At 38.5% G+C, this 17,851-nt stretch overlaps 2 protein-coding genes across 2 annotated transcripts; one reads left to right on the forward strand and one right to left on the reverse strand.

Annotated features, from left to right (window-relative positions):
- The first annotated feature begins 1,467 nt into the window (after positions 1–1,467).
- On the forward strand, positions 1,468–7,638 carry maea (macrophage erythroblast attacher, E3 ubiquitin ligase). Its single transcript, XM_043258042.1, is given in 10 exon segments — positions 1,468–1,590; positions 4,275–4,457; positions 4,546–4,749; positions 4,823–4,945; positions 5,129–5,205; positions 5,337–5,445; positions 5,576–5,709; positions 5,921–6,116; positions 6,749–6,761; positions 6,764–7,638. Coding segments are annotated over 10 exon segments (1,188 nt in total). The 5' UTR covers positions 1,468–1,521; the 3' UTR covers positions 6,844–7,638.
- Positions 7,639–12,843: 5,205 nt separating this feature from the next.
- LOC122357897 (fructose-bisphosphate aldolase B) lies at positions 12,844–16,098 on the reverse strand. The gene is made up of 9 exons (XM_043257550.1): positions 15,941–16,098; positions 15,243–15,355; positions 14,875–15,086; positions 14,600–14,654; positions 14,028–14,188; positions 13,816–13,899; positions 13,554–13,728; positions 13,282–13,481; positions 12,844–13,150 (listed from the first exon to the last, which is right to left on the reverse strand). The coding sequence occupies exons 2-9, from the start codon at positions 15,352–15,354 to the stop codon at positions 13,055–13,057; spliced, it is 1,095 nt and encodes a 364-aa protein (XP_043113485.1). The 5' UTR covers position 15,355; positions 15,941–16,098; the 3' UTR covers positions 12,844–13,054.
- Positions 16,099–17,851: the final 1,753 nt, after the last annotated feature.

Genomic DNA, 17,851 nt, shown 5'->3' on the forward strand with positions numbered 1-17,851 from the left:
TTTATGAAATAGCGCTGAAATACAGGATTCTCGACACAGGCAAAACACGACACACGCCCTCCATTGCTTTATAAAATAGCGCCATTTCTTTCTTTCAAACAGCTGGTCCTCACTGACTTCTAAAGTCTCTAAAAACGACTGAAAAAGAAAAAAAAAAAAAAAAAAAAAAAATAATATATATATATATATATATATATATATATATATATATATATATATATATATGTGTGTGTATATATATATATATATATATATATATATATATATATATATATATATATGTGTGTGTGTGTGTGTGTGTGTGTGTGTGTATTACATTCTACAATTTTTTTTTCATTTAAATTCTGCCTTCATTTACATTACATTTAGATCGAGTCATTTTAGCAGATGCTTTAATCCAAAGCATCTCACAAGGTATGGCAATAGAAGCAAGCGAAATGTATGTTCTGTAACAAATCTCAGCCTAATACATATTTTTTTCGAATTATTTAATAAATAAAAAGTAAACAAATAGATGGAATAGATGGCCCCTTTTTTAAATAAAATAAATAAATTAACTCAAAATAATATTTAGGTCTATAAAAATACACCTATTTATACTACTTCTGCTTCCACACTGTCAAATGTGTAATAAATCTGAAAAATCAAAGCCATGCTTTATTTTTAAATGCGTTATGTCTTTAAAGCAGCTATGAGGTCAGTATAGTTTTACACACACACACACACAAAAACACACACACACATTTCTGGTGAGTTTTATAATCTTTAATAATGTTAGATTTAATTTAATGTTTATTTGGATTTATGAATAGAATCTATGAGGTGTTCCAGCTTGATATGTTTGTTCTCACACATTTATCTGAATATTTCTTTAGCATATATATATTTAGTATTTAATATTCACAATTCCAAGTGAATTTGCAGTTTGGCCGTGCTACAAACCATAATATTTCATCATGTATTTCATAACATTGTAATAGAGAGCCAATGGCAAACATTTGATGCCATCATATACTTTTATCGTCTGAGACCACAATCTTACTCTAAAATAAATATAGTAGCTTTTTTTCTTTTTATCACCTTCACCATAACCACCTAGAACGTCATGTTTTATTTTAGGCTTATTTATTTATACCATTGCAAAAAAAAAAAAAAAAAAAAAAAAATATATATATATATATATATATATATATATATATATATATATATATATATATATATATATATATATATATATATGTGTGTGTGTGTGTGTGTGTGTGTGTGTGTGTGTGTGTGTGTGTGTGTAGCCATTTGAAATTAAATCCATCTAAATCACGTAACTGCCGGATACATGTTGCATTAGCGGTTAATTTTATTTAAAAGACTATATTTTCAAGCGAAAACAAACTAGACTCGTTTTCCTGCGGTTCTGAACAGCTCCGTCACGCGAGGGGCAGCATGGAGCGGAACAGCCTCGTGGCCGCGTGAAGAAACCCGAGAAGAAGACGAACAAACGCTCCACGGTTTCCCCAAAGCAAGATGGCGGTGCAAGAGACAGCAGCTCAACTCTCTATGGCCCTAAAGGTGCAAGAATACCCAACTTTAAAGGTCTGTCAAGCCTTTCTTCTCCATACTCTAAACGTGCAGTCGAACGGACCCGTTCTGCGTTGTGTAGCCGCCGTAACGGATCGTCTAACGGAAACCGTCGATCAAATAGAAAGTATGTGACTGCATTTAGACAGTTAACTGGTTAGCTCCAGGGCTAGATAACTTAGCAAAACAAGTCCCACACAAACAGATCTTACAGAGGCGATCGCAAACTGTCGCGCTGTGACATCTGCCGTCCGGTTATATATCGACGGATGTATAAAACGAGAGTAATACAGTCGACTAACGTCGGTCTGATGCCTGTCACCCTCGCGTTCCGACAGTCTTGTTTTATTAGGCGCTGTTTTATCCCACTACAGGTTTGTCCACTAGTGTAACCAGCGAGCGATGCAGTTTAAGGCAGATTGAGAGAATCGTTAACGACGCGGACGGTAACACGAACCGTGTCGGATGCATAGCCGGCTACTTTATAACCGGGTGCTGGTCGGTCCCGTAGGCGCGTTTGATTTCGATTTGAACGCTGTGATCCAGACAGCATGATTTTCGTGCGTCTGGATAAACGCCGGAGGAACGCACACATGTCAGTGGTGACCAGAGCTCGGTATGCGTGCGATTAATGCGCTGTATTAGGATCGTATTGCGTCGCGTCGTGTCGATCGGTGGCAGCTCTTAGCTCGTTCATAGCTCAGGTGTGGGTTCTCGACGAGGGGCTTATCGTTTAATGGTTGGCGTACAGCACCTTTGTTCTCTGCGTCACAGATTTTTCCCGATTGATAGCGTCGATTTGGACGGACGCTCGCGTGAATCGATTGCTTTGACTGTTTGATGATGAGTTGAAGGCTTTGTAACCTGATTAGCTCGGTGGATCTTCTGTAAAATGACGCCTGTTTATGTACACGCACACTGAATGTCAATAATATATGGTCTTCATTGCTGTGTCAAGGGCATGTTGCATCTGAGCTTGTCTTGCAGCATTGGGAATGATTTCCAGTACCTTCTTGATCATTGCATCATGATTTAAGCACTACTAGTCACTATATTATTTTTGTGCAGAATCTTAAGGGATTGTGCAGTTACAGATAAAACGTAACGTCTCGGCCAGTTCCTTTTTGGAAGGCACTGGTTCTTGTAATATTTCAGAGTGTCATGATTCATTCTAATATGCATTTATGCATACAAGAAAATCGTGTAATATTGCACAACTGCAAAGCAATGCATTTTTTGACAGTCGGGTTTCTACATTGAAGTTATGTGTACAGGCATGGATAAACAGTAGTTCATCTTCTATTGTTTGATAACAAAAGAAATCAGTATCTTTAAATTGGAACGAAATATTGGGTTTTGTTAGGCTTAGTTGTCTGCCCATTTATGCATCAGTGCTTTTTTTTAATCGTTTGCGCATATTCTGGCTCGCATTGAGGACCTTTCGCTTCTCGCTGCCAAATTAGGTTGCACCTAAAGCAATAATAGCATTGACTGATGTAGGGTGTTTATCTGCTCTAAAACATCTGTACGTGAATAGAGCATTGCAAATGTTGATACTACTTATCTGCCCTGGTTGCAAGGTGACAGATGGCCCGATCAAAATAAACTGGCGGATGCTGAGAGATAAGATTGAAGGTTTATGCATCTCTGCCTCTTCCACGGCTGCTCATTCTGGCCTAATGATCATGTCCACCTTTATGGCCTTTTCTCTCAAATGGACAGCTGAGAGAACACAGTGCACCATTGTTAGACATCTGGAACTAACCGCTTGCTCTACTAATGTCATATTCATTTACTAGTACCATGTGGAATTGGGGAATCTTCACAATTGTTCTCTTTTAGTCAAGAATATTTGCCTACAGGACATTCATGAGGACAATATACCGAACGGAGTGATTAATAGTTGTAAGAAATACATCAATACGCTGTAATCGATACACAATCGAATGGAAGGCAACAATACAGCAGCAAATCAGCACAATGGCATAGCAATAAATTGATAGTGTTGGAATGATATTGAAATAGTGAAATTTTTTTTTTTTTTTTTTAAGGCATTAAAGCCATAGTGTTTTAAAGGCAAAATTTTAATTCTGTTATTTACTAACCATCTTGTCACTCCTTGCCAACTCGAGTTTTGTTAATCTTTAAAGCACAAAAGTAAAAATACTAAAAAAAAAAACCAGTCACTCACTTCATATAATTAACAGATTTAATTTAGAATCACATGTAAACATTGAATAATGCACATATATGGAGCAAATCCAATATGATTATTGCTTGTGATTACTATCTTATTAGCTAGTTATTATCATATTTATCAGTTTCATGTTTATCATATTTGATGAGCTCCATGTATTGCCATTGATTACTGTTTATACGTGAATATTCTGTTTATTATTTGATACGATTACATCTTTTCAGAAAACACGAATGGAACTCAGTATTGGATAAATGTGCTTTTTGTGAAGGGACGGAAATCTCTCAGGATGTTTAGAAGATGAACAAAAGCCTTAGGAGTTTGGAACGCCATGAAAGATGGAGTAAATAACAGAATTTTTGGGTGAACTATCAGTAATGAGACCTCACAAGATGATTGTGATGATGGATGAAGTGCTTTGTGAAGCCTCACCATAAAGAACAGTGTTCCCGAGCTTACTAAACCGTGCCTGGTAATGAAATGCAGTTGTTTGTCTCAACAGGTTCCTTATGAAACCTTGAACAAGCGCTTCCGAGCAGCTCAAAAGAATATAGACCGGGAAACCAGTCACGTGACGATGGTGGTGGCGGAGCTGGAGAAAACGCTCAGTAGCTTTCCAGTGGTGGATACTGTAGTCTCTCTCCTGGATGGAGTGGTCGAAAAGCTCAGCGCCCTCAAGAGAAAGGTATGCTGAGGCATCGTGTCGAATAGATTCAGTTTCACTACATTTGTACCATTTACGCTAAAGAGTGAAATGGTTTCATGTCCGACAGGCAGCCGAGTCTATTCAAGCAGAAGATGAGAGCGCTGTTATGTAAGGCGTGCGCATAGAGCACCTGAAGGAACATAGCAGTGATCAGCCGGCCAGTGTTAATGTTTGGAAGAAGAAGCGCATGGACCGTATGATGGTGGAGCACTTACTACGCTGCGGCTACTACAACACCGCAGTCAAGCTAGCCAGACAAAGCGGGATTGAGGTGCGTCTCCACTTTTTCTGGGCGGAAGGTAAGATGCTTGCGCTGTTTCTCAAACTGTGTTTTGTCTTTGCAGGATTTGGTCAACATAGAAATGTTTCTTACTGCAAAAGAAGTTGAAGAATCTCTCGAGCGTCAGGAAACGGCTACCTGTCTGGCATGGTGCCACGATAACAAGTCTCGCTTACGGAAAATGAAAGTAAGACAATGGGTTCAGCTGGGTTTGTTTTTCCCCCACTTGCTGTTTCAAATATGTATATGTATTTAACAGTCTTGCTCCATAATTTCTTCTAGTCTGGGGTTTCATTGGCTTGCATTGAAAATGATGCGGTTTGAAAGGTAAAGTTTATTTGGGTTTGTTGAAATATGTTCCTGTTTCCAGAGCTGTTTGGAGTTCAGTTTAAGGATCCAGGAATTTATTGAACTCATTCGACAAAACAAACGGATGGACGCAGTAAGGTATGACATGGGTTTCTTTGTTGTTGTTGTTGTTTTTAAGCCTTACATGACTGCCTTTTCACTGAATTGCTTGAATTTATTGTTAAACAATTCATAGTTGTTGGTATTAAATCTAAATAAATGTCCTTTAGACATGCACGCAAACACTTCAGCCAAGCAGAAGGAGGCCAGTTGGACGAGGTACGGCAAGTGATGGGCATGCTGGCGTTTCCCTCAGACACGCATATTTCACCGTATAAGGTAAATTACATTTCTGTTTCTGTATTGTCTGAAATGTCTACCAGATTTTGATCATTAATTGCTTCTGAATATGCCACCGTAGCAGGTACGAGTTCTGTGGTCTGTAAAATTGTTTTGTCTTTCCTTCCAGGATCTGTTGGATCCAGCTCGCTGGAAAATGCTGATCCAGCAGTTCAGATATGACAACTACAGATTACACCAGCTGGGGAACAACTCCGTGTTTACCATTACCCTGCAGGCAGGGCTGTCTGCCATCAAAACCCCGTATCCTCTCTGCAGAAAAACATTCACCTTCTTCCTTAGGGTTTTCAGTGTGCGTGTTCAGCAGATCACTTATGGATCTCAGGATTTTGAGTAATGTTGTGCGATTTCAAAAGCCGCGATAATAGAAACGAGAATCATTATTTTAAATGACCGTTAACGGTTCTCAGATCAAGTTGTTGGGTGGTTGTTAACCTTAATTCCAAGTTTACAGGCAGTGTTATAAAGAAGATGGCACTTCCAAAAACCCAGACTGTCCTGTCTGTAGTAAGTCGCTGAACAAATTGGCTCAACCTCTTCCCATGGCCCACTGTGCAAACTCGAGGCTGGTGTGCAAAATCTCTGGCGAGGTCATGAATGAGAACAACCCACCCATGATGCTGCCTAATGGCTATGTTTATGGATACAATGTGAGTTTTGAAGCTAGTTTTGTGTTTTGCACTTCAGTACTCTGTATGTACAGTGCCTTGCAAAACTATTCTCTTCAGCGGGGCAGTCATGGCCTCATGAATATAGAGTCAGGCTTGTACCCCAAATGTCTGGGTTGGAGTCTCAGGTCCAGCAGAGATTGTAGGTGGGGGGAGTGCATAGCCAGTGTTCTTTTCATCTACAATAAGGGTGGGACACTTCAGCAAGAATTAAGTCTTACCACAACACCATTAAGCACAAACATGTTTCTGAGCTTTACATGCATTTTTTGGTTTTGCTGTAATATTAAGTTCAGCTGTTAGACTTTTTAGATGTGCGTACCATACCCATTCAATTGAATTTGCCACAGGTTAACTTCGCCTGTAATGTAGTAATATTTACAAGCAATTTGATTGCTGGAACGGGTTGATTATTATAGTTCTTTGTTCTTAAAAAGCAAGGTGTGCTCTGATCGTCCAGCTATCCATCGTGTTATTATTGGTTGAATACCTCTAGCGTGTGACAGAGATGGGGTATGAATACTTTTGCAAGGCACTGTGTACTACCAGTGTATGCCATTTGAAATTCTCTATACTTCCTGTGTTTATAACATTCCCTTTCCTCTGGTTTTCAGTCTCTCTTGTCCATTCACAAGATGACAAAGTGGTATGCCCCAGGACCAAAGAGGTTTTCAACTTTTCCCAGGCCGAGAAGGTTTACATAATGTGATGGGAGCTCCACATTAGTTTTGGGACGTTAAGTTGCTGCGCCGCTGTAGGCTGGGCGAATTTCACATTGACACCATTTGTCAAAGGGCGCCAATCCTTTAGCCCTGTTCCATACAAGAGAATCTCATCGACAGTATGTCCTCGCCCTTAACCGCCTGCAAGACCTTCACTGAACTGACGGTTTTAAAAAAAATCGCTAAACGGACTATTGTGACAAGAGATTTTTTTTTGTTGATGTTTTTAAAAGGGGTTGGTAGTTTGGCATTTATTTAACTGGTTTCTTTTCAGTAGTGTAAAACAAACCGACACGACTTCATATCAGTCTCAAAGGAGCTTCTGCCTTGTAGTGTGTTAACAAAATGAATTATTCATTGTTGGTTTTTTGAACAAGGGCACCCATTTAGGTCATTATTTTTAGATAGATTGTGTGTAGGTAGTTGTAGAGAACACTTTCCGATGCCTTGCATTTGCACCTGTGAAATCTGTGACCACTTGCATTTGTTAATGTGTAATTTTTTTTGACTGACGTCCTCAGTTCGAGGGAGCATGTAAAAGAAAAAAAAAAAAAGTTGTAGCATTTATAGCAATACTGCTCTTTATTCGAAGTCTGTAGATGTGCAGACTTAGACACGGCGGTGTTCTTTAGTGTCAGGCTGTTTAAAAAAAAAAAATCACCTTAGTGTACACTTCAACAGTAATACTATACCGGCTTACTACAGACTTTTTATGATATGTACTAAATTTGGAACAGTTTTTTTTTTTAAACTAATGGTATTTTGAGTTACATAAACAATATCATATATTGTAATAAGGTCATGCTGCATTTAGTGCTGTTTTGTGACTAAAGATCAAATAGCAGATTTAAAGCAGGTTGTGTTTTGGATCTCAGGGTGGATTCAAATCTTGCACAGTTTTATTACGTGGAGGTTTTTTTTTCTGTACTCCATTGTTAAAAATGTGTAATTTTCCTGCCTTGATACCCTCATTTTGTCATGTGAATGTCTTATGAGTTTTCTTCAGCAAAACTGATTCGTATGGAACTTTTCATATATACAGGATAGTTTTACGTAGTCTTACATTACTTGCAGTGAATTTTGAAATTCTAATAATCTGTGGAGTCGTTCTGAGCACAATTTTCAAAGCAGAAAATTGTTAAAAATAGGTTTTGTTAATGTTCCCCGTGCACACATCCGTAGAAAGTCTCAGGTTTCACAGGATCAACAGCAGGTAACCAACGAGTGGGATCTTTGAAAGGCCCTCTGGTCTTTTAGTTTCACTTTAAAGTACACCAACATCCGTTCCTGTTGGAAATGATTCTCCAAGTATGTGTTTAATTGTAATTGTGGAAAGACTTGCTTAGAAATTGCGCATGCATGTGTATTTTGGTAGGGTAGATGGGTTGTTCGTGTCCAATTGCCAATAAAGATTGATTTGATTATGCGTTTCAGTGTCTGGCTTAAACACACAGGTGAATTTGCACTGAAAAAAGGTTTTAAAAAAAAATTTTTTTAAACAAATTTACATTAAAGTGAAGTATTACGTATGAGAATTAGTAATAATGATAGTAGTAATGTGCAACATTTTTTACTTCCTGGATTGGGAGTTTCGTGGTTTTGCATGGCCAATAACCTGTGCGACAATAAAAAATAACGTATTTGAAAAATTAGGATAATTCTTTTTTTTTTTTTTTATCTTCTTTGAGGGTTTTTTTCGTCGCTGACATTTTTCTCACGACGTGACAGCTTGGCGCATGCGCAAATAAACGCGCGAGCGTCAGGAGCGGGAACTTTGAAGTGGTTTTAACGGTCGTTACGCTGCGGAACTGATTTACCGTCTTTAACATGTACTGTAAGTAACAACGAAATAAATAAACGACATCACGATTAAAACATGTTCCACCAAAGTAGGACCATTTTGCTTTGCCTATAAAATAGCCAGTAATTAAAATGAACAAAGACGAAATTCACGCCATGTATTTTAAAATCTTAAACCGACCTTCACGTATAAACATGCATTCACAGATGAGACAAAAGAGGAACAGTATGATCCGCTGCTGTTTCTCCCTTTAACGAAACTGGGTGCAAAACGCGAGACCGGCGTTTTGTCTGCGTCGTGGGCGAGGTGCTCAGTCTCGCTGGCTCAAACACAAGACCTCTGAAGTGAGATTTACAAGTTTGACATCCATTTTCTTTTTTATTATTATGTTTGACTGAAGTGATTTAACGTCAAATGGTCAAACGTGACTTTATTAGTTTTTTTTTTACCAGGATGTCAGCGCAATTGTGGCCTTATTGCTGCCCTCATTCGCCGCAGATGCGTAGACAACGCCGATTTACTGTCTTTGCAAGAGATTTTGTCACGGTGTGAGTGATCGCATATAAAATGTAGAATGCTTTTGACTGTTTTTCAACTCTTTCGTGTAGGCAGTTATGTAATTCCTAAGCCGTGCTTTAAATACCTCATCTTTTCTTCAGATGGATATAAATGCTGGCGATTATGACGGCAACACTGTCATGCACAGAGCTTGTGAAAAGGGTAGAACTGATATGGTTAAATATTTACTGTCTATTGGAGCAGCGTGCCAGCTGATAAACCGCTTTGGTTGCACACCTCTGCATCTTGCCATAAGAAACAAGTAAGTGATTTTGAGCTGATTCAATTATTAGAATATATCATTTAGCTTTTACGCCGTTGCCTTACGCATGACAGGCACTTTGACGTGATCAAGATTTTGATAACGGAAGGAGCCGCAGTTACCCTAAATCCTGTGCGAGTCGGCGTGGAACTCATCAAGTCAGTGTTTGAAATTACAAATGAACTTGTCAGTCTGTTGAAGAAATTTGCATTCAGCTGTCTTCTCTTGTTTAGGGCGGTTCTGAATAAAGATGGTCAGCTTTTGCAAGCGTGGTACTTAGCTGGTGCAAACATGAGCCAAGGTGATTATAACGGACAGACCGCTTTGCATGCAGCAGTGGAGAAGAAAGACAAGAACATGGTGTCTAAACTTCTTGAATATGGCGCCAGTCCAGGGGTATAAGAGAAGGCCATTTTTGTCATCATATTGTTCAACAAATACTGCTTTTTTTATTGTTCCGGCTGATTGCGTTCACAAGTTGAATGTTTATAATAACCCATAACTTGCAACATGTGACGTGTATGATTTATCGTTTCCCTATCAGAATAGGAATATATGGGGAAGGACGGCAGAAGATGAAGCAAGACAGAAAAATCTTCACGACATCATGGTGCTCTTCAGTCAGCTTTACTTTTTGTAGCTCGCCCTTAAACACCTTGCTGCGTAGGACCTAGTCAAGTGGACCAGCTGATATCTCATACAAAAGTATATTACTTGACCACCAAGTTAGTTCTTAGTTATTTTAACTCTCCTCCTAATATATCTACACTGTAAAAAGTAATACCTAGATCTAACTTATAAAAAGTGAGGCAAGTGGCTGCATTGGATGTTTTAAGTTGAGTCAACTTGCAGTCTTTTTTAAGTATAATAAACACAGTAACATTACTTAATACAAATGCAACAAAATCAAGTTGAGGTAACTAATAGTACTAGTATTACTTAGATAAACCTACTTTTCTTGGTACAGGTAACTTATTTATGGGTTGCTACAAGCAACCTGTACTCATTTTAATTAGGTTTTATGAACTTTATGTTTTTAGTAAAATTAATCTAATCATATTTGAATAAACATTTTAATTGAGTCCTGACTATACCCTCAGAAAAGAAATTTAAATGTTTATATTCTAAACCCTACAGTGATTAACTTTATATAAACAGACTGTCAATAACAATTACAAAATCAATTGAAGAAGAAAAAGATAGGATAGACTGAAGACAACATTTATTCAGTGTCAACCAGTGTCACATTTAACAGTGACTACAAAACAGGCCATTAATGTGGCTGCACATGTACACAATAATATAAAACAAACATTGTGTAAGTGTAATTTCAACCTGTTCTGAACAGTTAAGTGAAATAGCCAAACTGCCCAATCTGCAATGTTTAGATAAATGTAACTGTGAGCCATAACATCACATTGTATTGTCAAAAACAAACGAAAAAAGAAAATCTGTAAGATTTTTGTATTTTAAATCAAAATACTTGTAAAATTCAGAGACTTGTAAATGATGGCAAACAATGTCAGATGTCATTGAGAAAACATCTAAGATAACTTAATGAGGAGATTGGTATACTTGGATGATGGCTTAGGACGCATGGGGTCCAATCCCACAAACAGCCTCTGATATATCTCGAATGTGTACACCAACTTTGGGGGATACTTGAGGTCGAGGGCATATGTAAGTCCAAACAAGAGGCAGCATGCTTTCGACAGGTTTGGCACACCTCTGACCACGGGCTTTCCTTCTATGATAATTCCAATTGTGTCGGGATGATGGCACATGTAAATTTTCAGTGGGCAACTGCTAAGCTCAGCCTGCACCTCGCTTTCATCATGACTCTATTGGTGGAACAAACAAACAAAAAAATAATCAAGAGTTAGGTCAGATGAACAGGCAATGAGAGCAGACAGGTAAAAGACAGAAAAGACACAAAGTCAAAATTTTACTTTTTGTTGCTAAAGGTGGTGAATATTAGATACTTTGCAATTTTACCTATGTTTTACTTACCTGGGAATAGTTATAGCTGCAATTGTATCTTTTCTTAATTTTTCTTACCTGAATATGAAGCTTGAAGACCTCAGGTAACAAAAGTGCTTGGGTATCTAAAGACCAGGAAAATACATGTTAGAATAAAGTTAAAAATCAGTTGTAAATGTAATTGATTTAAGTAATAGGTTAGACATAGTTTTGCAGAATAATTCTTTGCAGAATAAAAAAAAACGTGGATCAAATCTCTAAAATCAGACAGAGAAGTCTAAACATACATCTCTACAGTCAGTTCTGTGCATCTACTTTAGTAATGCAAAAGTATAATAACATGATCTCTGATTTGCCTGCAAAACTATTGCCTGAAGGCTCTAAACTGCGACCGTTTCGATCACATATGATTCCGAAATAATCTGTGCAATCTAAAAATATAACGGAGGGCATTTGTGCAACTAATTAATACCTAAGTATTTGCGTTTTTAAACAAGTCCATCCTAAATGTTGTAACAGTGGCCATGTTAGCAGGTGCTGCTAGTAACAGGTGAGCCACTGCTATCAAATTCACTAGCATCTCTGCTGCTGATAACGCAGCTGCAAAGCCCACCGGAGACCGCATTGTTAATATGAAATGAAATAAGTTCTGTAGTCATGGCTACTATGTGTTTTAAGGCTACTTTGGCTTTAATTTTACCAATAATATCATTTTTAACCGTTAGTTAAGCGTTAACTTAAACTAGCCTAGTACTAATGTTAACTTAGGTTAACTTTTACCTTAGCGTTTAATGTCCAATATTTTCATTATCAGAGCGGCCGTTGTCGGCTTGTCGTGTGCAGGATAGCTGGCTAAACAGTGCAATTTGCAAACCTAACCTCAGCTCCCTAGTAGAGTAAGCGATTTCGCGTGATTCTACATCAATCACTCGGTTAAATTTGCTCAACTTACCGTGTTAATCAGTCCTGAAAAGATCCGCTGCAGCGTTCAAACAGTTGAAGTGTCGAAGATGCGGCATCTGCCTGGGCAAGTCCCCGCCAGTGAAAAATGGATAATGCCAACTACTAAAAATTTTAAAATATTTACGTTTGATGAACAAACCTGTCACACCGACAACTGCTCTAATAAATTGTGTATGTCAACTCACTTTTATAACATTTCTTGTACACAACAACCATATACAAATAACTACCCAAATAAATTGCAATAGCTTTACTTAAAATATATTGTTATATAAAAACTGATATATTTTAAGTAAAGAGGAAGTATATTAATACGTTTTAGTATAAAACAAATAAAATAAACTAGATTAAAACTATTTAAAGTATTTAAAACCTACTTTGTGGGTGTAGCACTTTTTACAGTGTACAGGAAATCAACTCAAATAAAGCAGGGATTTTATCATTTATTCCAAAATGAAAAGCATAAGTTGGTGCATATGCATGAAAAGTTAAACTAAGCCAGAGTCTAGTTGGGTCATTTTCGGTAGAATTGCATTAACATATTTCATTTGTAATGTGTACACAAGTTGTCATATCCTTTGCATGTAATTTTTTTTTACTGTCCGGCACAAGTTGTTGTTGTTTGTTGTGGAGTTTAGTAGACATAGCTGGCGGTATAGAGGGACTGTGTAGATGCTTGGGCCGCCTGACCTGAAGGTTTGTATTCACCTTTTGATGCAAGACTATTGATCTGAAGGGGACAAAAACAAAAATCATCAATATATAACAACAAAATAAAGCACAATATAATTTAGAAGTTTTGAGAAGTTACGCTATGGTTGTGAATTGTAAATTGATTTGAATCACAGCGTCTTTGATTACCTTGGCACGTGTGAGGAAGGCGTCCTGTGCAGCCTTCTTGTTTGCTGCTTGTCCCTTCCATGCAGAAAGAGCCGAAGCTTGGAGAGCACGGCCATAAGAGAAGCTCAGCTTCCAGGGTCTGTGCAGAGGAAGCTGATTCATGGCGTTGAGATTCAGAGAGGCCTCTTCCTCACTTTGACCACCAGAGAGGAAGCAGATGCCTGAGAATCAGAAGAGAGATGTTGAACGTTTGAGCAGCACTCAAATGGACACCAGGAGGAGGGCTGTCTTACCCGGTACAGCCGCTGGCACGGTGCGTCTGAGGGCAGTAACTGTTGCCATGGCAACCTCCTGGGGGGTGTACTTCTTGGTACAGCTGTGTCCAGCGGTGACCATGTTTGGTTTGAGCAGAGTTCCCTCCAGATACACATGGTGGTCAGAGAGAGCCTTGTACACAGCCGCAAGGACCTTTGAATGCAATTTAAGGGTAATTATGTTTGATGGATAATTTGGCTTTTGATCTGCTTTTATTGGTTATTTTGGGAGGAAGCCTACCTTCTCAGTGGCATACTGGCACCGTTGCAGATCATGATCTCCATCCGGGAGGATCTCAGGCTCTACAATAGGCACCAGGCCATTCTGCAGGAATGAGGAAGAGTTCATGAGACAAAAGGATGTTGTTGACAGTTTGTGAAGAATAAACAAATTACCAGCATGCTATCAGTTGTCCTATAAAATACCTTATTAGCACATTATTATAGACATACCTGTTGGCAAATGCTGGCATATCTGGCAAGAACGTTTATGTTTTCAGCAATTGAAAGAGCAGAGGGGCAGCTGTCGGAGATCTTAAGCACACAACGCCACTTGGCAAAGTCACAGCCATCCTTCTTGTATTGGGCACATCGTTCAGACAGACCATCCAATCCTGAGTGAAACGGATCAAGCAAAAATAGACCCCTTTAAAATGGGTACAAATCAGTATAGATTGCCATCATGTGAAGGAATAGTTCACCCCAAATGAAAAGTCTGTCTGTCAAGTCATGTTGTCCCAAACCCGTAAAACCTCAATTCATATCGTTTCCAGATCCATAAATATAGAAAGGACATGGATAAGTCCATGTGACATTAGGGGCTCAGCTTCAGTTTTGTAAAGCTACTAGAATACATTTTGTGCATTAGTGTTGCTATCTGTGCAGGGTCAGAGAAAATATTATGTATTATAACTTATGCTCCAAAGATGAACAAAGGTTTCATTGGTTTGGAATGACACGAGGGTTAGTAATTAATGACTGAATTGTCATTTTTGGATGAACAAACCCCTCCAGTGAAAATGTACCCTGTGTGGTTGTCTCTCCATCTGTACCAGCCAGTCCTGCTGTGCCTTTGTCCACCTTTAGGCGCAAAGCACAATTAATACTTTTATTTATTACCATTATTAACATTACATGGCAAAACTATTGAAACGACCTTGTGTTTGTACGCAGAAAGAAAGAATTGTAGAGTATTTAAGCAGCTTGGTTATCTATAGGGCTATATCAAACAAACAAACAAACGCATAAACACATTTACATTGAATTATAGAAAAACCTGAAGAGTGCACCTAAACCTCACCTTGATTCCAACTACGATGCCCTTGTCCTTGATGACTTTTGGAAATTGAACTCCCTGGGCTGATTTCTGGTAAAGTGTTTCATGGAAAAAGATGATACCTCCAATATATTCGGAGAATGAATTGTCTACAGAGAAGAGGATGTCGCGAAAGCTGCGACGGTTCTCTTCAGTGTTCTCCACATTTATCTTCTGAAAACGTTTTCCCATGGTGCCTAAAATATGAAACGCACATCTAAGAACGACTGCATGCAGGTTTACCATGAGGTCTTCAAAAGTGTAATTAATAATTACTACAACCATAAAGCTGTTAGAGGACATACGATAAGACAAAAAAAAAGTCTTCCATGCAAAACACAACACGTTCTTACCTGTGGACTCATCTGCAGCCAAAATGCCTTTTCCAGGAGCCACAATGCGCTGGGCAATTGTGGCAAGCTCCTTCTTCTGCTCCGTAGAGAGGGCTGGAAACTGGTGTGTCATGCTGGGAAAAGAGCAGAAGAAACATTATTGGCGAAATATGCTAAAATACGCAATTTACAGAACGCTTATTGTTCAGATAAACGGGTTATTCACTGCTATCTGTAAATATTTGCCCTGACTGTTGAACTTCAGCCCAGAGAAACACACTGGCTCCGCCCACTGAACAAACAAGTCCAGGGTTCAGTCATCTGTTAAACTTGAGGATTTTGCAAATACGTACAAAACGTTTCACACTTCAGCGCGACATCATTAAGAACCGCGCAAGAGTGGAGAAAAGAAAATGCTTTACGTACAAAAAATGCAAAATAGAATGCATGCAAAACGCACTGTAAAACCAACGCGTAACCGAGACAATTATACAGTTTTAAAGAAATATTTGAAGTATTCTTATTACAGTGATTCAGAACTTGCATTAAAGGGAAAAAAACTGAATATTTAGCAATAGCATTACTCTGATCTGCAGTTTGTGAATTCAGTTAAAACAGTTTAAAACAGGTAAATGTAAACCAATGCGAATATTAATACTAATGTGCTACATGCGATGATAATGACAAAAAAAAAAGATTTAAAACTTTAATAAACTTACTTGAATGGTCTGAAGGCGTGTAGCGCTATAAACTACAGGTGAAGAGGCCTCTCTTGACGCCGATGGGTTTTAGTGAATCGGGACCGAACGATCCGAACGAGTCGGTATTTATCCGAGCGCGGAGGCTGGACTAAAGCGATGCGGACGGGCGTGCTGTGCCTCCGGGATCACCATTGGCCGAGATGTTGGACGGGTGTGTGAGAATATCTGCGTATGTGGACTTTGGAAGAAGGGTCTTAACTCCAAAAGGTCCACGATACAGCACCCGCTGTTGCACACATGAAAAATTAGTTTTCGAAATCTTTGTAAAACAACGTGAGATCTGAGATAAGAGTTGATTTTCAGGTTTCTTCGTTTTCCGCGTTATCGTTACAAGTGTGCTCGGTTCGCGTCCTTTCTGTGAAAGCCACACTTATGAGAGAGAAAAGTGCAATGCGATATGCAATATGATTTTACGTGGGATACAATGCATAGGCTAATGAATGTGGGGGAAAAGTGCTATTGTAGATCCTGACATAATACAAGGCCAACGGATGTGTAAGACTGACCCGGGGTGTACTATTAACTGTGTCTGGGTGTGCAGAGGTAGTGAACAATCTATCATTCAGTCAGTGCTTTTAAACCATATCATGCATGCTGTGTTTTTTTAACTCGCACACATACCCTCATAAACATTTTCAGTAGAATAACACCCTCAGATGTGTGTGTGTGTGTGTGTGTGTGTGTGTGTGTGTGTGTGTGTCGTGCACTGGATGAGTGTGCTTAACAAACTTGTCTGACTGTCATCGACATCGTTCACAAACACGGAAAGTGAGTGCCGGAGAATTACATCAACAGCGGTTGATGAAATCATTCTGGCAGACAGACAAGACGTGGTCTGATAAAAGGGCAGTCGGGCCTTTTGATAAACTTGCTGCACGATGAAGACAAAGACGTGCGCTGATGCACAGATACTTTGAACCAAGAGAACAAAACTCAGGGGGGTGTCACAACATGAACTCTGTATTCAAAGGTAAGAGTATCAAATGCACATTGAAGGACAGAGTCCAAATAGTAGTTCGTGCACAGAGAGTGACACGTAATAAACTGCAACGAAGTAAGTATTAGAGCCAAAATACACACACACACACACACACACAAATGATGGTACCCACACATTACCAGGAGTTTCTATTAACTTTTTTTTTTATAGCTTTTTATACTACGCTATTAATATTGTCTATCACCCAGTCCAGGAAACCTTTCTGCTAGTTTACATTTTCAGTAAAGGTTTCGTGTTTCATTTAGCTGTTTAAATTACATGGACCGTCTCAATGTAGGTAAAGTGAGATTTTCTTACATTGTGAAGCCATTTTTGTGTCATAATGTAGGTCAAACTAGCACGCACACACACACACACACACACACACACACACACACACACACACACACAATGAACACAAAGGCTGTTAATCTACAAAAAGCACTAATTCAGTCATTTACTAAAAAAAATATTTGTCAATTTATTTGTAGTTTGTTGAAATTATAGTGTTTTTAAATTGATTAGCTGAAAATGCACTAATCATGATTTTAATATAAAAGAGAGAGAGAGATTTTATATATATAGAGAGAGAGAGAGAGAGAGAGAGAGAGAGAGAGTGAGGCCTACGTTATCAGCATCATTAATCCAGTTTTCAGTGTCACATAACCAGAAATCATTCTAATATATTGGTTTATATACTTAATGCTTAGTTTAATGTTTTTGTGGAAAGGTAATGAATATAACACAGAAAGCACTTGAAGTCATGTTTAGTGTAGGCTGCTTATATAGTAATTTTGTTTTTTGTAACTGTAACTTATAAAAGTCCTCCTAGTGTCGATAATATGGGGTGACTGTTATTTCATCAGTGTTTATTGTATCTGTCTCTAACA

Source organism: Puntigrus tetrazona, chromosome 14, assembly GCF_018831695.1.
Source record: "Puntigrus tetrazona isolate hp1 chromosome 14, ASM1883169v1, whole genome shotgun sequence".
NCBI classification, from domain to species: domain Eukaryota; kingdom Metazoa; phylum Chordata; class Actinopteri; order Cypriniformes; family Cyprinidae; genus Puntigrus; species Puntigrus tetrazona.